This window comes from Bacillus rossius (genome assembly GCF_032445375.1).
Source record: "Bacillus rossius redtenbacheri isolate Brsri chromosome 4 unlocalized genomic scaffold, Brsri_v3 Brsri_v3_scf4_2, whole genome shotgun sequence".
NCBI classification, from domain to species: Eukaryota; Metazoa; Arthropoda; class Insecta; order Phasmatodea; family Bacillidae; genus Bacillus; species Bacillus rossius.
In genome coordinates, this window is record NW_026962011.1 from 39746872 (window position 1) to 39771472 (window position 24601).

General features: G+C 36.2%; 1 protein-coding gene across 2 annotated transcripts in view; it reads right to left on the minus strand.

The window, feature by feature from the left end:
* The window catches only part of LOC134542253 (alpha-aspartyl dipeptidase), a 10872-nt gene extending 828 nt beyond the window's left edge, over positions 1 to 10044 (minus strand). Inside the window, exons 1-5 of one of the 2 annotated variants that reach the window (XM_063386361.1) lie at positions 9859 to 10044; positions 8762 to 8885; positions 6505 to 6596; positions 5758 to 5912; positions 2217 to 2390 (exon numbers count right to left, since the gene is read on the minus strand). In XM_063386361.1, coding sequence (XP_063242431.1) covers positions 2217 to 2390; positions 5758 to 5912; positions 6505 to 6596; positions 8762 to 8865 — 525 coding nt within the window. In that variant the 5' untranslated portion in view covers positions 8866 to 8885; positions 9859 to 10044. Of the gene's footprint in view, positions 1 to 2216; positions 2391 to 5757; positions 5913 to 6504; positions 6597 to 8761; positions 8886 to 9178 lie in introns of both variants that reach the window. The other variant, XM_063386362.1, reaches the window with a different exon arrangement.
* Positions 10045 to 24601: the final 14557 nt, after the last annotated feature.

The following is a 24601-nucleotide window of genomic DNA, read 5'->3' on the forward strand; positions in this document are numbered from 1 at the left end:
GCCTTCATTTCACAGACGAGAGAGCCACACCCGAAGTTCATGCTCGCTTTTTTTTCCAGTTCTCTCACATTGTTAGAGGTGGGTCGAAAAGTATCAACCTGATACTTTGTCACTAATACGCGCCTGTATCAGGAACGGCAAACGAGTACACTTGAAAAGTATCAAGTACTTTAGTATCAGTTCAGAATTCGCCTGGAACAACACCACGGCCAATGTGCGCAGAACCCGATCGCAGATGACGGTCACTTGGGCGGAGCTTGTGAAAGGGGAGGGAGCAGGAACGACAAATAAGGGATAAAGAAGGGAAATAATGTAGGGGAGGAAGCGCAGGGGAAGGCGTTGAAGGAGAGGCGCAAAGCGAAATTGTTACGAGTCGTTTGGTTATTGTCCCACATCAAAGTAATCTCAGTGCGCAGTGCGTGCACAGTCTTGTTCAATAATAAAACTAATGAAATTTTAATATTAAAAAGTACATTAATACAAGATATAATATGTATATTTGTGCACCTAACAGCTATGAAAATGCAAATAAATTCTCAGTTGACACTAATAACAGATGTAATCAATTCTCAGTTGACACTAATAACAGATGTAATCAACCTATGGACTTTTTTTTTCCGAAAACAATTAGTAACTAGTGTTTTCATACATTAAAAGATTACGATTTTATCAAAAATAAAAAATAAAAAACAGATACGTACATTAGTGAGCATACTATATCAATGTTTACGTTTCAAATGTTTCTTCAGATTAGTCGATGATGACTTATAACTCAGTTTTTGTTTACACAAATTACAATTAGCAAACTCATTATTTTCCGTACAAAAATTCCACACAAATGAAGTCTTTCCTGCACTTATCCATTCCTTATTTCACTATAAAGATACTAACTACAAAGCATGAAAGCCCGCAACAATGTACATGGTGGTAATTAATACACGGCCAGGACGAACTGCAGTGAATGTTGAACTGATTGATACTGGCTGTATCAGGTGGGCATGAGAGTAACAGAGGTAGAGAATTACCGGGCGTGATAAATAATGTATCAGAGACACCGATACCTTTTTACGCTGGTGATGACGGCACGGAGGATGTGTACCCTGTAACGAGAATGCTGATACCTTGTCGCTTCCTGGGACCGCTACTGCTCTGATACAAAAGTATCAGATACTTGTAACTAGGTACATTACTGTATCAGTATCAGGTTGGAACAGATACCGAAAATTGCTGTAACAACCCACCTCTACATTGTGTTATTAAATTTTGCGGTCGATTAGGATAGGTTAGCTACATTATAAATACTTTAACACATTGTGGATGGTTAGTTATATTGGGTAAGTATAGCTACATTAAAAATACTGTAAAATCATTTTATGGTTGCTTGGCAAATAACTTTTTAATATGTAGCTATCCAGGGCTAGGAAACCGTTTGCATGATTTCACAGTATCTTTAATGTAGCTATCCTAACCAAATCAACCGTCCACAATGTTTTAAAGTATTTATAATGTAGCTAACCTAACCTTTTACAATGAACAAAATAAAAACCACCCGAAGATGCACGATCGGGCGTTTGGCTCTCTCGTCTGTGAAAAGAAGGCTTCCTGTGCCCTTTTGTTTTGTTTATAAAGGCAAACATCAGACAATTGTGTAGAAAACACTTCTGTATGACAGCGCACATGTAGATAATCTTGTTTCATACTCATATGACAATAACAATGAATTGCAGTGCAAACAGCACACACATATATGGCTTTTATAGAATGCAAACCTAATGTATTATTGTACAAATACTGCCCAGTTTGGATAACTTAAACCTTATCAGTAGTGATGAAGAAAAAAAAAATTTCCGAACCATTCAAAGTTTAAAAAAAAATAGTGAGTGGAGTCCACGTGCTACAGAAGTGAAACTTCTTGCTTATTAGTTATAGATGGACATCAATTACTAATATATTTTAATAGAACAAGAGATAATTGAGAATAGTACAGACAGGTTTAATGCTAGACTCACACAAATGCTTTCTGAAAATGCATGAAACCATCAACAATGAACAGAACAACGTGAGAGGAAATAAACAGAACTCTACAGCCATAATTTTATTGCAGTTTGTGGAGATAAGGGAGTACATGACTGCAGCCACAGGGGTTATCATGTGTGTGGCTGTTCTTTGTTATCTTGACTGAACATACTTTGTGCGATAAGAAAAGAACAACTCACCCCTTTGTGAGTCGACTTGACGTCAGGATCCACATAGTGTGGGTTGATGTTGAAGGGTACCAAGTTGAGGGCAGCAAAAGATGGAGGATAGATGATGGGCATATCATTGGTAGTGCAAATATTGACAGTGGCAACATTGGTCCCGGCACTGCTGCCAATGTAAGGCACACCATCCTGAAACAAACATGTTGCTCACATGTAAAATCTTAATGGTGAATCATTTTCTTCATCAAGTAAATATTAAGTAAAACAGCCAAAAAATTGCACACCCACCACTTTACATTTGCTAACAAAAAAAAATTATATACAATTTTAATGAATTTATCTTAAGTTAAGTAAAATTCCTTTGGAAAACTTCCAGACTAAATACATAGTATCTGAGAATGATTCATAGTGCAGATCTAATGGAGATCATAATTGGTGAGGCCTGAATATACTTGTATCACTTCCATTAAGTCAGGGAGGGGCAAACTGGGTTTGTTCCAGCCAATATTCAAAACTGTTTAAGCCCTAGCGTGAAGTAGAGTGGAATATGACCTCTACACCACTGTGGCGTTTCAAATCAGAGGGAGCTGTTGTAAGCAGTTGCCCTGTGTTTCCTGTTTGCTCTCAGATGGCATAATAAAAAAAAATCTGATCTTCATCTAACAACTTTCAAAAACAGCAATGAAAGACCATACGTGAAACTACTCTCCCAATACAACCTAACATTACCAGCTTAAACAGATGGCATACTTGCCAAATTTTGAAATTCCCAATCCAGTATAAAAATTTAAATGGTTAATTTTACCGTAAATCAAACATGGCAATTTGTTTGTTCTACGATTAAACCTGGAATATTACTAATTTTTGTACATTCTATACTATCTATCAAAGTCAAAATATTTTCAGAAAAAATAATAAATGACCTGAAAAATCTGGTTTTTAAATTTCATAGTTCACACACATCTTCTAATAGTACTTTACACAATATTGCACCCATCATCACTTGCACTCAATTCATCTGTTCATATCTAGGTGTGTACTAAAATATATAAACTTATTTACAACACTTTTGTACTATCTATTTTTTCCTTAAGGGAAATGCTTGAGTGATGCTGCAGTTACTTTCTTAGCAGGTTATGTTTGACAATAAAATTCGCGAACACTCACTTATAATGACGGCACTATCCACGCTTTCAGTTTTACAAAAAATTCTGAATCTGCTTGTTTTCGTCACCATTTTGCGTATTACTGTAGTGTTTTCGTGGTTTTGCCATGATTTTTAATAATTTTTTTTCGTCGTAGACAATGTTTATATTACTATACAAACCATACAGAAAGCATACATACTACCTTTATAATATACAGAAACTCTTGCACATACACGGCTCTGAATGCCTGAAAGTACTGCTTGGTTTTCCCACTCATATAGCAAACATTAATATGTTCGTACTGATGCCACAAATGTAATTACAACACACGCATCTCTAAATAATTATTCATGTAGCACTAAGCAGTAGATTTTATGAGAGCTAAATAAAACAATGGATTATATAACTTTAAAATTTTTATCCAAACAAAAACACTGCCATTTTGCACACTAATTCAAAGTCTGCAAACAAACAGCCTACAGATACCCAACAGCCAGAGCCCGAAAGGTAAACAAACCAATGAACCTGAGCGATGATCGGCTTGTAGCAGCCAATGGAGAAACGGATACTTTTTTTTGTTTGACCATGACATCCCGTCGGTGATACGATACCAAAAACTTCCAAATTTATTTAAATAGTGTAAAATGTCCCATAACCAGTAAAATAACAGATATGGCCGTACAATCGTACAATAACACGATTTTCCGTACATTTTATGGGCAAATCGTACAAGTTGGCAAGTATGAGATGGTCATTGGAAGGTAGTTATCCTACAACTATATTTACAGACAGTTAATCGTCTGTGAAAACAAAAATGTAAAAGATCACATTTTATATCAAAATACATAATTTCAAGGTAAGTTATTCACAATGGCTGAAAGTCATGGTACATCTTGCTTGTTGAACAGCATTTGCTTTCTGGTTGCAGATACATTGATACCTCACACTTGCCTTCTTGGTATTCGCATTTCCCCGCAATTTACATTTTCTTCATGTAATTAAATGTAATGCAATACTTTCCCTAAAATTACATAGCTGAATTACTTTCTTCCCACTATTAATGTTTCGTATAATACGTAAAAACCAGTTTTTATTTACGTAAAACTGGTTTAAGAGGTTCTCTCTTGCACAATATGATCTCCCATCAAATATTATTAAATTTTTGTTCTGCTATTTTCTCCATAAGATGTACGATGTATCTTATTACTTCTCGTGTTGAAATTATCCAAAAACTTTGTTTCCAGTATTTTTTTAATGCTGAAATCCATTATTTGTTAGGAAAATACATTTTACTTATTTAATTAACAGAAAAACAAAGTTGTCCGATGAGTAAATTCTCTTTCAGACGCATTTTCAATTATCTGTTCCATCGCCGCTGTGTTGCGCGTATGAAAATGTAGCCAGCGCTGGTTGGCATCATGTTTGGTTAGGGTGATGCATGTATAGAGTGTAAGCACGTAGTCTAGTATCAATATTGATAGCTTGCCAATTGCATTCAGTGCGTTCACTCTGTCTCGAGCAGAGTCTACATTTGATAGCCTGCACTCTTTTGTGGTTAGTGTGTACTACGGCATAGTTATTGTTTCGCTTACGTTAGTTCCGTCTCACATTTGGGTCACAGTATTTGCTGTCAGTTCATTTTAAGTTGATACAAAATTAAATATTTTTTTTTTTTTTTTTTTTTTGTAATTTTATGTACTAGATATATGGAGTCAAAAAAATTGAGATTGAATCCTCCAAAATTAGAATATTTGATTTGTAAATTCTATTTTGTAAACTTTTTAAACACCTTAATTTTTTTGTACATTTTTATTCAATCTTATATAAATAAGAATTAATTTCTTCAATACGTAATAAATTAAAACTTTTTTTTATGTGATGTATTTTGAGCATGGCATGAGTATTGATGGTATATTAATAGGCTAGTATACATTAAAATTTTCTTTAATGTAAAGATAAATTATTTGTTGAAGAAAGAATACATACATGAAGATAGTTTTAAAGTTTTCCCTCAAATGTAAACTCTTTTCTTTGTTCCCCTGGAATGTGTAAATAAGGGATTTTGCTGTATTAGTTATGAGACCAAGTGCTGACTTATCCCAACATCATTCAGCAGTAGGACATAAGCCCCAAGTTCTGGAACGGTGAAATGATTATAGAATAAAAATAAAACATAATTAATTAATGCAATAAAAAAATTAATTTTGTACATTAAATTTTAACATGACAACGTTGAAAACAGTTTATACTTCAAATAAAAGGTGATAAAATATAAGCCACTAATCATAGCATATTATTTATGGCAATCTAGCTGGCTGCTATCACTCATGATAAACACAAATTTATAGAAAATGATACTGTTATCTCCTGGCACATCATTAATCAAGATATATGACACTGAGATCTACCTGCAAAGCTCTGCAATGGATGGGTTCTATCAGTTCCATGTCATACAGAGTTTTTAGCAGGCGGAATGTGTTGCCACCGCCAATAAAAATTGCCTCGGCATCTTTTACTGCAGCAACCGGGTCACTGGCATTGTGGATGCTTTCCACTTCAAAACCTGACAAAATCAGAGCACAAGCTTTATTTAGTTAACTTTTAAATTAAAAAGCTAAATTTATCCTCATTTCTAATGAGCAAGATAAATGGATGCACTTGCTGGTGCAAATTACGTCTCTAGGCCAACAATGCAATGACTGGGAGATGAAGTAAAGTCACCTGGCGAATCTTCACACCTGTAATTACGCAATGCAGAGCCTAAACATCAAGAAACTGAAAATGCAAACTTCCACACTAGGACTTGCAAAACTGACCATGCTACCCCTACACTGAAAGTTTATCAACAATAAAATATTTCTCGACATCATGACAGGAATTAAGATTTTCACAAGAAATGAAACTACAGTATCTATTGTATTACATACTATGTTACATTAAGCAAAAAAATACAATGGTTTTATACAACCAGGAACTAGCATCTAGGAACTGCGTCACTACAAGATAGAGAATGCGTTAAAAGTTAATATCATCACAAGTGTTCCTGAGCTTTCATGCTGCTGACAGTGGCGGTACAAATAGATAACTATGGTAAATAAAGAAAGTCTGAATTATTTTTAATAAGTTATGGACCAGGCTAACATTGCACAACTCACCCAACTGCTTCAGCGGCGCTCTGACTTTCTCTGCATAGCCTTCGTGATCCCTGAGAGCATACGGCACAAACAGGACTCTCTTGGCGACCGCACTGAAACAAAAGACTCCCATTACACTCTGTACACGTGGTTGAAGAGCCGTCTCTGCTGTGGTGCAGTAGAGCTACTCTGAACAGCAGGTGTCAGAGAGACTGCACAAGAAGGGGGGCATCACTCTGTTTCTTAACAAGCATGGTTCAGTCGAAGAGAGGGGGATGATAAGCCATTAAATACTCTCCCCTCCCCCGAAAATACTTATTTTTTTTAGTACTACTAAAAGTCATTACCATCATTACCCTTTCTGTATATTTTTCTGTATATTTATGTATCTGTATATTTTTAACACTTTACATCTATTGCATTTGTTGTCACAAATATTGTCAACTGGTATTTACTAAATGTAATGGGCGTACAAAATTACGCAAGATTTGATAATTACAAACGATTATGCAACTTTTCTTACACCCATTATATTATAGTAGGTGAATATCTGTTAAATTTACATAAATAACCAACCATTAACTAACAGTAATGATGAGAGAGAAAAAATCATGGCAAATGAAACCCAGCCTAAAGTTTTGTCAGCCAAAGAACATTTTCAAACTCAAATTGCACCATAGAAAAAACCATTGAATTAGACAGATCAATGAATCAAAAGAAACTGCAAAAAAATGCATCAAAATTTAAAAAAAAATTAGAACTATGATAATTACAACAAAAAAATATTTACAGCAATTAAAATAATATCCCATCAATAAACAATTATATTTAATTTAAAAAAATTAAAATTTTAGGAAGTTTGAAAAATATTACTTACACATGATTATATATTCATTAGGATATATAATTAAAAGTATAAATTATTGTAAAAAAAATAATATAAAAAAACTAGAATGATTTCCAATGAGGATAATGGTGGCAGAAGATGCATAACTTATGCATTTCAACTTTTTTTTTCAAAGCCAAACAATTTAGTAGACAATGAATAGAGCTAGTTTTAAAAATACATAATTTTTCAGCTTAAATTATTTATTATTAATGAATATAGGTATTAATAACTTGCATTTCTGTGAGCAGTGGTGCAATTTTCCACTACTAGGCTTAGTCAATGGTGGATATACCTAGGGATTTTTAAAGAAAAAAAATTTGAACACATTTATTAATCAAGATATTGTTTAAATTATTGGAATAAGTTGTTTATTAACACCCAGCTAAATACAACTCTAAAATTAAATTAATTAGTAAATTATAATAAAATGTATAAAAAAGGAGGAAATGCATAAATAAAATTAATAAATAATTAATTTAAAAAAATTCCAATTTCGTGGAAAATCCCTGACTGTACTGTACTGTACTGTATATCCTTATTCTGTGGGGATAATATCCTATCTGTGGTTAAGTCCCAGTCAGATGTGCAGATTTGCTGGACTTAAGTTATTTGATGTTACAACTTTTCGAAGTGGCAGAAAGTGGGATGTGGTATGGCTTTCATTTGAACATGCTGAGAACCAAAATAACTAATATAATAAAAAAAAAACCTTGTTTAAAGTAAAAAAAAAACCTGACTTAAACAAAAAAAAATATATATTTTTTTACACCCTGGTCTATGGACATCTAGACATCATGTAAACCAGCCGTGCTGTTAGGCTTTTAATCGTTCTAACATTTTCTTAATTATTTTTATAAAAGGCATGTGGCACGTATTAAATCTCAACACAGCAACTCTTGTTTTTTTTTTTTTTGTGTTTGTCTACGTGTGCATGAGTTACTGTACACCGGTGTGTGGGATTACCTACTAATAAGAGCCCACTTCACTAACATCCATAGCAGCCCGACACAGAACAGGCCAGCTGCAGGCGGTACCTGCGCTAAGAGGGATACAAGTCACGCTCCCACACGGACAATGTCACGCCCAGACAGAGAGAGAGAGAGAGTGCTGGATCCGTGCCCCTTAAACATTAATCGTTCAACATCTGAAAGCCAATCTCCCGACCACTCCATGGTGATGGCGAAATAAATTTATTTTAACAGTTTAATTCGCCGTCTTTCAAAAGAGCCGCTGAATGCACAACTGAATCAAAATTTATAAGAACATACTTTACGAGGTTATTCAGGACAGCAGAACCCAAAACTACCTCGTTGGTTTGGAAACGGATCGGGGGATGGTGCTGGAACGTGATTCCACAACAGGCTGCAAAGACATTGCTGCCACCATTACCTGTGGAGGATTGCCTTCAGCTCGTCCGCTGCGTGATCGAGGTAGCCGTAGCCATGCACCATCGAACTGGAGATAAGCAGCAGGTTCCTGTTGCTCAGGCCCATTGTCTTCGTAGGCCTACGCCCTGAAATGAAACACATCTCAGTGTATCTTCTCCACTACAGCTCTACAAATGAATATAAAAATATGAACTATGTTCAACTGAAGACAATCACACGGTGCAAAATAATTATACTCTAAATGAGATTACAATACTATCAGCACAAGACATTGCAGTATTTAAAGAACTTCTACAATAAATAAATTATGATTAGCCATCAAGTATTGCGGGTCAAGTCTTGATATCAAAATTCAGCAAATGTGAAAGCTTATTATGTGTGAAATAAAAGTAGGAGAAATGAATGATGATGTTATTACCTGGAATGTAGGAAATAGATACAGTGGGTGGTAGAGAAGGGGAGGGTTCTAGGGCTGGTAACAGGAAGGAAGAAAAAGGAAAAAGGTGTACTCCACGTTGGAGAGGAAGATGATGGGGGTATGCTGCAGCTGTTACGGACTCGCATCTGTGACGGAAATACAAGAGCTGGACAAAGTACAGCACAGGACAGCGAGTATGTTGAAAAAAAGACACGGGGAGGAGGGGGAAACACATGGACCATCAGTGATATTCATGGTGATGGGACGAGGGAAAGGGGCTGGTAAAAAGGCTGATGAAGACTGTTCAAGGTGCACAAGGGGGTTGGATGTTTAGGAGAAGCTGGGAGATATCTTACAATCAGGTGAGCTCAGAGAGAGATGATTTCATTCGTGAAAGATACGCAGGAATGGAGGTGAACATGAAAAGAGAACCACTAATTCCTAGTGTGGACAGGGCTGCAGGGAAAGGTATTGGAAGTGAGAGGTGCGCAGGACCTATGGTGAAAGCTAAAAGAAATGGAAGAGTGAAGTAGAGGTCAGTCTCCGTATCACCGGACGAAAGTCCAACTGCAAAGTGTATTTTTAATCTTAAAGCACGTTAGGAACTGACGCGAGGAATTACATAAGAATTGACAACCATAACAAAACTAGAACAAATGGACGAATCTATAGTACTGTACCGCTGACACTCGAAGGCGTTGGTTAGTTACGTATAAACATTCACACAAACGCTACTACCAATGGACAACAGCACACCGTAACCTGTCGCATCTTACTATTGTATTAAGTGCTACCCTTTATCCTTTACTCTATGAGTGCTACTCAGTGTTGCCAGCCATAGCACACACAGTGTGGGTACGAGAAGCCTACGATTCACTTATTCTTCTGGACATACCCGAATACTCACGTTGGCAAGCCTTCTTTTCACAGACGAGAGAGCCAAACCCTATGTTCACCAAGTTCATGCTCGCTTTTTTTTCCCCCGTACTGCAACAGGTGTATTTATTCGGAGGGAAAAAAATTCGCGGGCATTTATTATCCAAATGTGCGGGTTTAACTTATAAGATGTCATTCTTAAAATTAGCAAGACGTAATTATAAATACTTTAAAACATTGTGGATGGTTGGTTAAATTAGGTAAGTATAGCTACATAAAAATTACTGTAAAATCATTTTATGGTTGCTTAGCAAATAACTTTTTAATATGTAGCTATCCAGCGCTAGGAAACCGTTTACATGATTTCACAGTATTTTTAATGTAGCTATACTAACCAAATCAACCGTCCACAATGTTTTTAAGTATTTATAATGTAGTTAACCTAACCTAATTGACCATTAGTTATGAGTTCTATATTTATTTACAATGAACAAAAAAAAATCCGAAGATGCACGATCGGATGTTTGGCTCTCTGGTCTGTTGAAAGAAGGCTTGCCAACGTGAGTATTCGGGTATGTCCAGAAGGATGAGTGAATCGTAATTAAACTTGATAAAATAAAATAGGGTAACATGAAAAGTATCTTCACTTGACAGTGTCAACGGTTTATTTGTAGTTTAAAATACATTTTTCATGTACACAAACTTTGGAAATAAAAAAAACTAACAAAACCATGCGAACTAAAAATAACAGAGAAAGTAGCAAAAAAAAATTTAACCACTTTTAGTTAATTACTTCACAATACTTGTACTGGCTTTTCAGAGCGGAACTAAAACCACGTTTTTTTAAATAACATTTTAAAAAAATAACGTGAAAAAAAAGAATTTAAAATTACTTTTTATTTTAGACAAAATTATAATACTAAAATTTTCATCAGCTAGAAATCTAAAATTCCAGCTAACCGAGCTGAGCAGATTTCGATAACCAGCCAGGCGCAAAAGACGTAACTAATATTCCAAAGGGTAATCGAGTTACGATACATGATAAGAGTCACATCCCGTAGAACGAATAATTACATGAAACTGATTCAAAAGAATCGATTCGGTAAAAAGAATCGTTCTACCCATCACTAAATCACATAATTGCATGGAAACATAACATTTGATAGTTTAAATGCCATATTGGCTCTACTGCAAAGGACCGAGCGTAAGCTTTTAAAAAGGGTCGTTTTTTAAATAAAAAAAGGGAGGCTGAATTATAATAATGCACACTTTAAATACTACTGTTCCAGCCATATGTGAAAAATTGTATTTTCAGATTAAAGGTTGGTGTAAAATTACTGTACGTACATATTACCTGCAATATAAATATAGTGCCGTAAATATGTGTTATGCTTGAATAATCTAGCCGAGACTATTTTTTGTGTGAGATAACTAATCCTATCGTCGCCGCCCTACTGCTTACTTGATGCTAGCTGCATCTTGATCCTTAGGAATATAACATAACCGAGGCTGTTTTCAAGAACACAGGGATGTTAAAACGTCACTTCTCTAAATTACGGTCAGGTCAAAGACTTATTTTCCTCCCTAATTGGTTTTCCATTTCAGGTTAATATTATTTGACTATTAATTTTTTTACTTTTTCATAGATTCGGGTACTTTTGCATACTCAAACAGAACTTTTCGGATACTGGGTACAGACTCAGTAGGTAATTTGTTCCTTGGTAATTTGGGAATGCGTACTCAAATTCGGGTACGTTTGGCAACACTGGTGCTACTTCACTTCTTGGTTTTTGGCCTTGGGGAAATCCATTTAGCCATAAAATAAGTAACTCTAAATTCTTCTAAATTGGTGATATGCAGGGGCCCTATCCTTGACGCTGTCGGAATAATTCCACTAGCAGAATGAATGAAATCCAATAGAAAATTGGTAAAGATTTAAGAGTTTTTTGTTCAACTGCGATTTGTATTTTGGCTACATTCAACTTATTCACCTCGTTATATTATGTGAGGTAAAAATATGTTACGTGATACTATGTAAGTAGGCCTATCGCCGAGTCATAGGTTGTATTTGATTTGATCGCCGAAGCGAGCAGGCGAGTCTCGCGCCAGGAAGCGCGGCTACCCGCAGTGCAGACGAGTGAGGCGGGAAGCCGCACACAGGGGCATCTATCGTAGCATCCCGGGCCCCGCGACGAACAAGCCGGTGGCATCCGATTTTTGTGTGCAAAACGGTATTCTCATGCCCCTTCGCAATACGCCTATGTGCAGGCTTCCCGCTCTACTTGTCTGCACTGCGAGTAGCCGCGCGTCCTGGCGGTTTGATTCCCAGGCGGCGAACTTCTGTGCAGAGGGGTTAAATTAACCGGCGCAGCGTTACGAAAAGTGCTTAGAACAGAATGGCAATTACGTGGGGGAAAACAGATACGTAGTAAACGCAAATTGACAATAAAACCCTTTTTAGGAGTTATTTTTTTAAAGATTAAACAGACCTTACTTAATTAATATCCCTCGATTGTGACATTTATTGTGTTCACTAAAACAAAGGAAAAAAAAGTCGGTTTACGGACGATAATTTTACGTCATAACAACATAAGAAAACATTGATTACAAATTGCATACTTTTTAATTTTCAAATATTATTTACAGTTTTTGCAAATTTAATTTAAATAATTTGTTTAAACATAATCACGAACAATTAGTTAAAAAGCCCGCCTTAACCTCTTTAATATTATAGAAGATTTTCTCGCACGGTGGTTGGCCGGTTCTTGCACGCTCGGCTCAGACGGAACGTGACATACTTTTTCGTGCGTGCAGCCGGCGTTCAAAAAATTTGATATGAAATCGGCTAAGTGTCTATTCTCAGTGTCATGGACAGGATCACCTCAGATGGTATGAGGCGCATTAAAGTCATCACCAATAAACAAGTTGTCTTTTCCTAAACTAAAAACTGCTTCAGTTCTGCTAGTGTGATAATACGTCGTGAATAGGCATAAAAAGAGACAAAAGTTAAATTCTGGGTGGGTTCCACTGGAAAAAATCTGTATATTTGTATCAATAATTTATTTATTGTTATATTTGAGTGATCAGGCTTGGGAAAAATAAAACAAAGGAAAATTTTGTGCTGCAAATTATCAACATCCTATGTATAAAATAAATTGACAGAAATTTCTCAGAATTATTGGAGTTTGATTTTGCTGCGAATATGCTCTGTAAACTTATAAATAGAGACTGATGAAAATGTGCTTTTTTTTTTAAATTATATTTTGACTTCCCTTACCTTTTGATAAAATTCTCTTTGCTAGGTTTCATCTAAATTTAAAACAATGTAGCCTAGCTGCATACTTGTGCTAAATTAATATAATCTTTGCTTTGATTGTGTCTTGAAGGAAAGGAGCATAGTATTTTAAGTTTCAAATTATTTATTTCATTATATTTACATGCCAGGAGTATTCAAAAAGTTGATCTAACACAAGTCTTTATGTGTACATATTATTACAAGTATTTAAATTTTTTATGATGAAGTCGAAATCCACAATTTTTAATAACAAAGTATGCGTTTTATAACACCATAAAATCTTCTCTCATAAGGGTTTGTAAATCTTTCACCCAAATACTCGTATAAGATCTTTAAAAATAAAATGCTAGGACAGCGAAGCCTTAGGAACCATGAAAGAAACACTGCCATAATGTGTGATTCACATAATATTGGTGTTCAGAGGATGAGGTAAAACTAATTAATGTTACAGGTTTTAAACTCGTTTTGTATTGAATAGAAAAAAATTGCAAATGGTTGCGCGTGCATATTCTAAGACAAGCTCATGACATCAGTCTTAAATGAGGAAACATGTTTTGAAGCAACAACTTTGGAAGTAAAACTCGATGATAAACTTTCATTACTTGCACTTACCGACAGACTTGTAGCCAGGCCTCTACTCTCTTACACAAACTAAGAAGTTGCATTAAATATATCACGCGAAACATGTACACAGGTAATTGTTGTGGTGATATAAACGTAAACTAAAATGAAAGGAGTTAACTAGTACCTAGTTAATAATTATGCTATATTTTAAATTCTGGGCTAAAATTCTATAGTAAAAAGTTCAACATGTGATCTATGGTTGATTTAGATGAAAAAGTTTCTCTCAAGAACACAAAACAAAACAAAAAAAATTAACCACGTTTTAGCTACGCCTTATAATTTATATTCTGCGTTTAAATTTACGTACAAATTAAAAATCATTGTCTTCATAACGAAGAAATAATATTTTTAATTCAACAATTAATTACATTGGAATAAGGTACGCTACGACATTACGTGGGACACAAATGTTCATCTCCACAATGATTGTACAAATACTCCAGTACTTTCCAGGACATTTATATTACATAAATAACATCACTCCAAAGGAAATACCCATAGAGAATTTGATTATCCATTTGGAAATGTTAATACACAATATGAAATTACGTATTTATTAAGTCGTACTTCAATAATTTCTTAGAAAGAATGAAGCGTGTGCCAGTATGGCTCGTTTTTTTTTTTGGTGAACCCTATAACTTTTGTTTTGGATCAAATCGTGTGAATAATATTAAATGTTTAATCTTTGGTTTAATTGAAAAAGCCGTGAAAGATTCGAGTGGTGCTGGCGACTGGAGTCGACGGTCACCAGGATGACTCGTGAAGTAGGTCGCTGTCTCACGCCTCCGACGACGCATCGGTCCGGGTGTCAACAGTTGCTTCGGGGACAGAGGCCGTACCGAATGAAGAGCAGGAGAAGACCAGCACGTGCGTCACCCCCCCCCCCCCCCCAACCCACGTAACGGCAGAAGCACGGGCGGTCAGATAAATGGCCTAACAAAGAAAAAAAAGAAAGAAAAAAAAGGAAACTGCAGCGAGAGCGGGAAATCACACTACTCGCGGCGCGAGCGAGTCTGCTTGAAGTGAAAGTAGTGTCCCTTGCGGCAGGCAAGTTAGGAGATGCCTCGGAGGTTAGCTTTCTATGGCGAGGGAAGGTAAGCAGCCTGTAGTACCGAGAGTACAGTCTCGTCATGCAGCAAGTACCCACAGGGACGTAATCAGAGACGGGAAGCGCTAAACTGGCGGAGTAATTTATACTATAGATGTTTACTTGACTATCGTAGTGGAGTGCAGATGAAGTTAATTATATGTACTGAAAGATACAGAAATGTATATCGTCAAATATTTTTTCGCGCACTATCCAACTTGCGATGTTTTAGAAATGAAATGATGGAAAATTAATATATTTATTTTCCATCAAAGTTGAATAAAAAAAATATTTGGAATAGTGGGATTAATACGTGGTGGCGATATGAGGTGTTATCGGGAAAGGTTTCAGTTTGGTTGGTTTGGATAAAAAAAAAGGGGGGGGGGAGGGCGCCAAGATGAGTTCCTACCCTGGATGGAAACCGGGACGCACCACAACGCCGAAATACCACAACGCCGAAATACATTAACGCCGAAAAATGTCATTGCAGGACTGCCACAAAGGTTAGGTTAGGTAAGGTTAGCACACAAATTCATTATGTTGTTTTTCATTTTGCTCCTGTGTCCCCCCCCCCCTCCCCGCAGCAACATTTTTTGGCGTTACTGTATTTCGGCGTTATTGTACGTTCGGCGTTGTGGTATTTCGTCGTTGTGGTATTTTGGCGTTGTGGTATTTCGGCGTTGTGGTAACGACCCGATGGGAACTAGTCTATAGTTACTTCCTTGAGCACCGACTGGAAATGTAAATGTATTGCCATTTTACTGATTACAAGCTAGGATGCCCGTCTGCGAAAGCGTGGTCAAAGAGTTTTAACAGATCAAGTTTTCTTTTAAGAGTCACCATTAAATACTGATATCGAAATTAATATCAAATTCCAAATAATGTTTTTTTTTTTTTTTTTTCGTGTTTGGTTTTTACAATTGAAATTTATTTAACCAACACTTGTCGATATGACGGCAAAAATAATTACATAAAAACTGGATTAATATCCAAAAATTATTAATTTGCTACATGTTATATACGAGGTTTATTTAAATAGCATGCACAACGTCATGGTATGGTTAATAAGTAATATCTGTAACAACGTAATCAGTGTGAGCAAAAATGTCCATTTGGTCCTCTTTTTTTACAGTTTTAGTTACAGATATTGCTATATCTCACAGAAACATTAATTAAAGAATAAAATAAAATAATATAGCCTGGAATAAATTAGCTTTCTTTATAACAGCGGGAGAATTTCTGGGATAGGTCCAGGAGAGGCGCACCCAGGATATTTTTTTTTTGGGGGGGGGGGGGGTTGAAGTTTTTTTTATGAATGTCTAGTTAAAACTGCAGAAATACAGTCCAAAATTATGCAAAAAATGAGATAAACGTAGCGCACAAACAATTCTTAGTTTTTATATAACACAAACTAATTTGTAAGAATAATTTCAGTAATTCACGGTAGCAGACTACAAATGTAATACTAACACCATAATGTATACTGTACACTGACGCGTGAAAACATCTCACAAAGTTTGGTAGATTGAGCGCTGCCCATAGACCATCGTACCTATTTTGCTGGAACTGGGAATGTTTTTACTTTTTCCAATCTAGATTTTTTCTTCACATTTTCGGAGGGGGTTTAAACCTCCAACCCCCCCCCCCCCTGGGTGCGCCACTGCGTCCAGCAGTTTTCGAGTTTACTAAGGTGGTATTCTACCCTTCGCTCAGCCCGATTCAGGGAAACTACGAGGAAACCGAAGCGGGGCTCAATGGGCCGCGAGTCGAACCAGATGTCTTCCGAATGTGAGCCTAGTTAGTTCTTCTACCAGTGCAACACCGGGTGTTTGTTGGTCACACGGCTACTCCTGGACAGACGACGTGCCAGATGTCAGCGTGGCAGCGGCTCGACGCTTGCGAACAATTTTATTAAGTTCTCATAACCGAACTAAAGAAAAGCTTGTTTGTTTGGGAGGGTTTCGGGTCAGGGAAGACTCTAAGCGTCTCAGGGCGAAGTTGATACATACGTATAATCATGCTGGGCAGGAACGTCGGAACGTTTTCATGAGTGGGGGGGGGGGGGAGATGTATCACACTTACCTCAGTCCTAGAGCGGGGGGTCCGGGGGCTCTCCCCCGGAAAAATTTGGAATTTTAGATGCAAAATTGTGCTATTTAATGAGTTTCCGAACCAAAATATTAAATATACCATTCCATGAATTTGATGACGTAGTATGTATTAAATATGGATTAAAATATCGTTGGCAGCTTCGGTCTTGGAACTTAATGTCAATAGATATGATTTTCTAATCAATGTGATCACCAACGCAACGTTTGTAACTACTGGTTGAGAAAAATACTACTAGGACCAAACATTTATTCTGGGAAAAGGAGGGGGGCGAAATGCTACTCTCGCCCCCCCCCCCCCCCATGCATAACAGCACGGGGGCGACTCGCCCCTGCTGCCGCCCCCCCCCCCCCCTGTTCCGACGTCCCTGATGCTGGGTTTCAGCCATGAAGAAAATATAGCATGTATCCCCGGTTGCGACGCCCATGGGCAGGTCGAGACGGGTGTCGACCGGCACACATCTGCAGTCGCGGTCTCCGAGGGGCGAGTTCGCCGCGGAGCTCCCCCCGGGGGTGAACGACCTCCTGCGCACCGGACTGACCGCCTTCTGGAACCAGGCCGGCCACTCGCCGACCCGCGGAGAGAAGGCGGCGCAGTGGTAGCACGCTGCGCTCGCGTCGCGGCGGGACCGCGGCTTCGAGTCCTGGCCGCGGTTCTGAGGGGTCGTCCATTAATCACGTGATGGTTTTTTTTAGCAAATTTTTAACCCCCCCTCCCCCCTAGTGATTTGTGGTGAGGTTTTAGACTTACAAACCCCCCCCCCCCCTTCCTTCATAAATCACATGTATTTTTTTGGTACAAAATATTTTTAAAAATTTCAGAATATTATCTTTAAATATAAAGGTATAATCTAATTTAATTCTGGAATTTTAAGCACAGTGATAAAAATGTCCAGACAAACATTAAGGTTGCAGGTTTATTCTCACTGGCATAAAAATAATAAAGTAAAGGCTTTATAAGCAGAAATCGCGCGAAAAAAAATAAATACACGTGATATCTCTCTACACCCCCCCCCCCTCCCCCTTGTGATATTTTGTGATTATTCCCGACCCCCCCCCCCCTTTTTCGAGCCTCACGTGATTAATGGACGATCCCTTACCGCGGTCTCCCTCACGCCCGGGTCGGTTCCTCGTGACACGCAATGGCCGCCAGCCGACGCCGCGGTCCTATCCGCGCTCGTGACAATACTAACCAAACACTCCACGCAGCTGTGCGGGTTATATCCAGCACTGCAGCAGATTGAGTCTGGTGCTACAAACAGGAATACACTACGCGCCTGTTTGTGCTGCACACATTGGCGTAGCTGTGTTCATAAAGTTAAGCGGGTGGGGGGGGGGGGGACAAATAATGATTTTAATGTCATGTAAACTCATTCCCCTCTTACTAAGATAGGGGGGGTCCGGGGGTCCACCACCGGAAAATTTTGATTTTAAATGTGCAAAATAGCGCTTTTTAAGGGCGCCGTCTGGCTAGAGAGTAAACGCGTGATCGCGTACATAGCATGTCGTTCTTGCTCGAAGCTGAGTGGTGACATTCGAAACTACTCTTATCTCCTCCTCACTGCCCCACCCCACTATACCCATCCTCCTCCTCACGCCGACACTGCTGGCCAGATAAGAGCCGCCCTGCCGCCTCGCCATGTTAGTCCAGGAAATATGTACATATATGAAAAAAAAACATGGACAAATTGCAAGAAAAGTTTTTTTACATCAAAATTCGCAGAAAAATTCGTAGAATAACATATCCAAAATCCACCGAAATCCACTTTCTTTTGGTAACTTTTTTCCGGGTTTTGTCCCGGAAAAACGCGGGAAAAAAAAACTCAAAACCGGTGCATCTGACGACAAAATCTGTAGAGACAAAAATTAAAGGAAATTAACTTTTCCATAACATATCCAAAGTTCAAGAAAATCCGCTTATAACTTCTGCTTCGTTTCCGGGATTAGTCCCGAAAAAAATATTAAAAATGAAATAAATCGAAAAATTGTGCACTTTACAGCATAATGGTTTAGGAAAAAGATAAAGTAAACAATGTTTTTCATAATATATTAGAATTTCACACAGATCAACATTTCATTGGTTTTTTTTTTGTTTTCCAGGAAATGTCCCGGAAAAAAGTTATAAAAAGAAAAAAAACGGAAACCGTGCACCGTACTTCAAAATAAATCGTGAATTAAATTAAGGGCAAAAGGTTGCATTATATAATTGAACTTTATCAAAATTTGCTTAAAATTTATGCACTATTGTCCTGGTATAGTTACTATTTATACGATTGATTTCCCATTCCCTTGTACTGAGTGAATGAAAACGCAACTGCGATTAAATATGTCATTGACGGAGGATATTTACTTTATCAGTTACCTTGGCCCCATACTGCAATTTACAACGAGATCGCTCAGCTGTACGTTTCATCTTGAAAAATTATGGATTACCAACTACTGTATTTGATGGATATGGGAAAACTCACAGTACTAAAGACACAGCACATATGAGAAGAAAAAGAGGTAATGCATCACCTGTAGTTGAATTCACAGGAGAAATGCAACTATCACTCCGTAAAGATATGTTTCTTTTGAACGAGCGAAATAAAGGACAATTTTTAAGGTTATTAGCAATACATTTACGCCTAGCAGAATGTCCTGTTGTCGAAGCACCAGGTGATGCAGATATTTACATTGTCCAAGAAGCTCTAAAATGTGCAAAAGAACAGTTGACAACAGTTATATGAAGAGACACAGATTTACTTGTCCTTTTACTCTACTACTTTGATCCACAATCACATAACTGTTTGTGTTTAAAAAGTGAACAAAGGCAGAAGAAAACATATCACATTAAGGAGCTAAAGCTGAAGCTCGGTGATGAAATTTGTAGTAATATTCTTTTCTGCCATGCGTTCATGGGATGTGACACAACATCACACATCTATGGTATAGGAAAGGGGAAAATATTGAATCTGATCCAGAATGACAGTGTCTTCAGGCAACTTGCGAAAGTATTTTCAGATAGTATTCCCAGTGTATCAAAAGAAGACATTGTAAAATCGGGAGAACAGCTGCCAGTACGCCTGTACAATGGGTCGAGAAGTGACACACTCGACCCTTTGCGTTTTAAAGTGTTTAGTGAGAAAGCAGCTACTAGTTACAAATATGTACAACCAGAACAGTTACCTCCAACTAGTGCTTCAGCTCGTTTCCATTTCTTAAGGGTTTTCTATCAGATACAAGAATGGAAGGGAATTAAGATGAATCCAGAAGAATGGGGATGGAGAAAATGTGGCCACCTTCTCTTGCCAATTTCGACAGACAAGTCAACAGCTCCGGAATGCCTTTTGAAGGTAATCAGGTGCACTTGCAAGGAAGATGGTTGCGGTGCATCCAACTGCAGTAGTAGGAAACACGGCATCTCATGTTCTTCTGCTTCTGTAAACTGTCATGGATCAACCTGTAAAAACCGGCGTGAATTACCTCCCGAGGACTGCAGTTACTGTGATGGTTTTTAAGGTAGGGTGTTCCTACATATCCATGCATGTTTATTCAGTATTGTGTGTTGCAGAGTGCATCCCAATGTGTGTATATTTTTCTATTTCTTCTCGAAACAGGTCACTGGAAATCTTGTGTAAATTTAATTGTATGGTATGTTTTGTGAGAATGGACGTGTCGAATTTATCTTTCAAACGATAAGCAGTTGAAATAAGTCTGATTTTTTTCTGGAAAATAATTAAGGTAGATTTTTAAAACGTTTTAACACATCACTAACTGAAAAAGGAATATAATTTAAGTGACTTTAAAATATATTATGGAAAATGAATATAGTTCGGATCTGACATAATTTGACATGGGATACAATTCTTTCTGTTATTTAGCCTAAATATTCAATACTTTTTCCGTGGCCGATCACAAAATAAATTCTATTTACCAGATTTCAGTGAATTTAGGATTTAGTATAGGAAATCTTGTGTGCTTCTGTTTGTCCCACTGAAACTTTTTCAATACGATGTTCCGTTTTCGTTTTATTGAATTTTTAAAGATTTTCCAGGACGAGTCACAAAAAAAACTATATACATATGTATATATATGAGCAGATTTTGGTGAATTGAAATTATATTTAATACAAAAAAGTCTTTAATTTTAGTCACGACTTTCTTTGACGTACGATACAACGTTTTCGTTTTGTATTTTTTTTTTCAGGAAATTTTCTGGAAAACCAAAAACCTATTTTGTGTTGATTTTTGTGTATTTGTAATGTATTATGAAAATCGTTGTGTACTTTAACTTTGTCATGAAACATTTTGCTATAAAATGCGCCATTTTCAATTTATTTCAATATTTTAGGTTTTTCCGGGACGAATTCCAGAAAACAAAATAGTATTTATTAGTGGATTTTTGTACATTTTTGATATGTTATGGTAAATTTAGCTCTCTTTAATTTTAGTGTCTATACATTTCTTCGTAGAACGCACCGTTTTCCAGTTATTAATTTATTCCCCATTTTTCCTGGACAAATCCCGGAAAAAACGTTACCAAAATAAAGTGGATTTCGGTGGATTTTGGACATGATATTCTACGAATTTTTCTGCAAATTTTGATAAAATAAAACCTTTTCTTACAATTTGTCCATAAATCGACCCCTTTTTCTTATAAAATGCCTGTCTGAATCTTTCTGCGTCCTTTAGTTTACCGTAGCCGGCGTGCCAATTGCATATATGTTTAGAGTGTAGCGATATAGCAAAATACTTATTTTAGTGGTTGATATTAACGTGTTAACAATAAGTTATTGTGTATATGTCACACAGACAAATGTGACTGCATACGTAAAAAAATAATTCTGTCTGAATTACTGACTTAGAAATACATGTCTGGACACTACTTTACATTGATGATTGATTACAATGTGATGTTTTCCCGGTTATTCGCAAAACTACTTGAAAACCTCTATGGTGCCAGCAGTACAGTCACGCTGTGAATGACCATTTTAATTGACATATATTTAATACCAAAAATGTTTAACTTTTGAACTTTTTTCTTAATTTTTATCTATATATTTTTTTTGAATTTTGATCGGTTACTAAATTAACAGCATTTCTGCACCAAGGGCGCGGGCAGTTTTATTCAGTCTCAAGGGTGTCATAAATACGTAGGCAAACAGGCAAATTTCCAGACTAAAATCAGTAGTAGCGATATTTTAAATACAAATAATTTAAAAGGCACACATTTTTACTAACGGCTGTTACATTTTGAGTTTTAATAATGGATTATTTTTAAGTTTAAGAATGTTTGGTATGAAATAAAAAGTAGATAAGTTTTAAAAAAGTTTGATTACAAATGAAACGAATCTAAATCATCAAAGAAAAATATTTATTCAATAATATTAAATCTTCGAGTAACAAAATAAAAATATACCTTACAGCAAAAAACATTTTCTTCAAGGCAGCTGCAAAATAAATTTTTGTCATTCAACTTTCTTCATAAGCACTGCACTACACAGTTTTTCCAGTATGACAAATTGAGTAAACGAAATCCATCCCTCTCGGCACAGACTACAGGTTTAGGTAGATTTCGAAGTACTTATCACTTCATGAAATGTTCAAAAAACTTATATAAACTTCTGAAACTTTTTAAGCATCCTGTACGTTCTACAATATTCAAAATTGATCGAATGAACACTGTCTTATTCCATGTCCCAAAACTATTTTAAAAGATTTAGTTCAATTCATCCAGGACTGAATAACATAGAACGTAAAGTGGTCACAAAAAATTGCTCTGGATCATTGTTTATGATAATATGAAGATAGTAAAAAATAAATTTCAACATATTTGATAGGAACTATAAAACTGTTTTCAACCTCTATTATAACTGTAAATAGTTCGTCGTAGCAACAATTGTTTCAGCCAAAGGTTTTGGATAATGTTTAGGAGTTTTGCATAAATTATTTCATTTTTGATAGTATATCAACTAAAAAGTTAATGATTTTTTTTTGTCTTTTAACCGTTTTTATTCCCGCGGCTTGGAGTAATGGCTGGTTACATAATATTTTACTTCATATAAACGTTCTTGGCAATATATAGAAAGTAAAATAAAAATATGAATGACTTTGATAGTGTAGGTACATGGTACGGAAGTTTTGTTTAGTTCTTTTTATCTCCACATGAGTTTTTTTTCAACTTCTTGCAGTCTAATCAATAATTGTTTTGGACCAAAGTTTTAGATAAAAAATAAAAATATACATTTAACATTAATTGTTATATAATTAATTTTTTAAGGGTTTTACCATAAATAATAACGTATTTAATATTGTACATAGTAGGCCTATGGGAATTGAGTTTTTTTTATATTTCTACCCTTGCTATTTACAACCCCTTGAGCAATCGTTTGGCTTATCAAAAATTGTTTCAGACAAAAAATTGTGTTAAAAATTATAAAATTTACAAACAATACTAACAGATTTGATGATGTGTCTACTAAGGAAGTTACGAACTTTTCTGTCCTCAAACTCATGTTTTTTCCGACCCTTGCATTTATGGTTGGTCGTATCAAAAAAATGTATTCAAAAGTTTTTGGTATTACTCCTACGAATTATAATACGTTCAAACGATGCAGTATTTGTCATACTATGGGATTTAAAGCGATTGTTACGTTAATCAAAACCTTCCCCATTTTACCACTATGGTGGGATTATTCCCATTAAAGAATTCGACCAAAATTTTATTACTATATTTTATTTAGCAGTTTGGAAATGATTTGTGCACAATTAAGGCAGTATCGTGTCCATAAATTGTATATGTATATATACACAAACGTTTGATTTCACGATGGCTTCGGTATCTATAGAACATTAAACGAAAAATCATCTTAAAATTTTCCTGCAGTCGCACTTTGGAAACGGCTTCAATAACAATAGGTAGTCTTTCTTCGAAATATACCTAAGAATCCACAAACCAAACAAAATAGAAGAAGAAAATAATGCATAGAGATAACCCATAAAATAAAATTGTTTTTAAATATAGAACTGTGTTAAATATTAATTAAATTTTTGAATGTATTTACATACAATCCCAAAATAAACATTTTTTCCAACAATGTTCACACCTTTAAGTACTTTCTTATTTATGCAGATACCAATTTTACATGTTCTGTTTGAAATCACCTTCTGCATTCAGTTTTCTCAAACTCACCACACACATATGCACGAGCACATTTAAACTGGTTTTCTTGTTGCACATAATTTCCCAATCAGAATGACACTTGGCATATTACCTGTATAAATACTAGTCCTATAAAAAGTACATTGTAAAACCCAATATTTAAGTTGAAATAAAACCGCCGTGTTTTCTAAATATCTTCATTGAAGGACTACATCATGACACGTTAGTGTTACTGGCAGTAATGAATTCATGTAGAACTGTATAAGTTTTTCTTCCATTAAACTTTTACA